The 2,168-nt window shown below is 53.1% G+C and overlaps 1 protein-coding gene across 1 annotated transcript in view; it reads right to left on the bottom strand.

The window, feature by feature from the left end:
* Positions 1–250: 250 nt before the first annotated feature.
* Positions 251–2,168, bottom strand: part of LOC103776620 (serine/threonine-protein kinase 10-like) — a gene marked incomplete at its 5' end in the record, with an annotated part of 3,144 nt that continues 1,226 nt past the window's right edge. Inside the window, 5 exons of the mRNA XM_008944137.1 lie at positions 251–464; positions 580–693; positions 966–1,091; positions 1,370–1,558; positions 2,077–2,163. Coding sequence (XP_008942385.1) covers positions 324–464; positions 580–693; positions 966–1,091; positions 1,370–1,558; positions 2,077–2,163 — 657 coding nt within the window. The remainder of the gene's footprint in view (positions 465–579; positions 694–965; positions 1,092–1,369; positions 1,559–2,076; positions 2,164–2,168) is intronic.

Here is a 2,168-nt window from a genome sequence, read left to right on the forward strand (position 1 = left end):
GCTGACAGGCCCCGGGAGCACCAGGCTCTCCTCAGAGGCAGCGCAGCCAGCCGGCAGTGCCAGTACGGTCGCAGCGAGGGTCCTGCCCAGCTTCCCAGCCCGGAGCTGTGCTGAGCAGGCCAGCGACAGGAAAAGTCACCAAAACTTCCAGTCGGCAGCCCCCCGTGCAGGACAGAGGCCATGTTTGTCCCATACAGAGCGAGGGGCAGGAGGGTGCTGTTGTAAGAAGAGGCTGCCGAGAAGATCTTCAAAGTTTAAGTTGCCCACCTGCAGCCCAGGAGGACAGAGCAAGTACCAGCTGGTGGCCTGCCAGCTGTGGGATGTTACAAGCTCTCTGCAGAGCTGAACGGGACAAACTTGGCGTGTTTGGTTGGGGATGCTGGCATCTGTCCACCTGCCTCCTCGCTCAGCTTGAAGAACATCTCCTGCTCACGCTTCTTCTGGTTCAGCTCATCCTCCAGGGCCTTAAGCAAAAAGGAACACATACAAGAGCTATATTGGAGACTGTACTGGAGCTACGGACACTGTCCCTTCCAACCAGCCAAGCAGGACACCCTGCTCACACCAAGGAGGCACTACCTTCTTCCGTGGCCTCAGCTTGTCTCGCCACTCCTTCATGTGCTGGTTGTGATTCTCATCCAGGGACTTAAGCTTCTGTGTTTCATGTTCAATCAAGAGATGACACTTTTCATTCTAAACACAGATCACAAAACAGAAAACCCACTAAGCAGCTGGAACTGTAAATGCTGTGGTCAAACAGGGCTTGTGTCAGCCAGAGGCATTTATTGCTCTGGGGCTTCAGGACACATTCAGTCAGAGCCACAAAAACCTCTCAAGCCAGAGCAAGGGAACCTCATGTCTAGCTCACTGACAGTCCTCTGCAGCCACTTCTTATGACATGCTCTGTGCCAAAGCAGAACCAGTGCACAGGCAGCTCTGAGAGACTGAGCCACGAGGGACAGTACCTGCAGCTGCTGGAGCTCGTTGGTGTTGCTCTCGCACTGGGCCTGCATGTCCTTCATCTGCGTCTCGTGCTTCTGCTGCTGGTGCAGCCGCTCTGCTTTTTGCCTCTTCTCCTCCTGCTGAGCAAACTGGGAGAGAGAAAAGCAGGTGCCTGTGTAGGCAGCTTTGCTCTGATCTCTGACACTGGTTAAGAGACTGGCCAGCTTGCACTATTATATCCCAAAGAAAAAAGCCCCAAGGATGCTTCCCCAACACTAGTCATGATAGAACTGGTGCTGAAAACCACACCTGATGCCACAAAAGCAAAGATCTCTGACTCCCTGCAGTGTGTTAGAAATTTGGGAAGAGCTGTCTTTTTGCAACTACCCTTCTGCCAGTAGGCCAGTGAAGTCCTTCATCCCCAAACCTGTTTTATCTTCTCCCGCTGCTCGGATGCACTCCCGCTGGAGTGGATGTGAAGGCTCTTCTTGTACATGGCCATGCGCGTCTTCCCTTCGCTCCTCTGGATTTTGGGGAGCCGGGCTCTCTCCTGCTGCTGCCGAATTTTCAGCTGCTCTAACATGCGCTGGTTGTATCTCTGCATCTGCTCCCTTTCCTGCAACGGCCGAGGGACAGGTATCAGATGAGGAGAGACACCTCAGGCCAATGAGAAAGTGCTGAGGAGACCACAGAGAGCCGGAAAGCAGATCTGGGAGTTGCACATAGTTGGCTGGTGACATACAGCTCCAAGGGGACAAGAGATGAGGGCAGCTACTGAACATGCTGTGAAAGCAGAGGAGAAGGGGGCTGGCAGGAAGCAGAAGCAACTCGCCAGTCTTCACTCACTGTTCTGGGAATCCACCATCCCACATACCAGACAGTGACAGATTCAGAAAAGCCCCCAAAATTCACAGCTGCTTCTTGTACGTTAAATGCTTGCAGCACAGAATACTTGCCCCACGTAAATAGGCTGAACCGAGCATTACTCTTGTCCCTTTTTCACTAATAATGACAAAGTCCCTTAACTGCTAACCCACCCTTACCCACTTACAGCCTGGAAGGGAAGCATCCCTTCTGGGGACACTCAGGCACTCTGCCAACCAGCACTGGCATAGGAAGGTGCTAACTCTTCACCTTCTCATGCTTCCGGAGCAACTCGTGCCTCTGCAGGAAATATTGATCCTTTAGCTGCTGCTTGACAAGCTGGTGTTTCTCCTGTTGCTGAC

This window comes from Merops nubicus, unplaced genomic scaffold, assembly GCF_000691845.1.
Source record: "Merops nubicus isolate BGI_N331 unplaced genomic scaffold, ASM69184v1 scaffold49177, whole genome shotgun sequence".
Classification (NCBI taxonomy): Eukaryota; Metazoa; Chordata; class Aves; order Coraciiformes; family Meropidae; genus Merops; species Merops nubicus.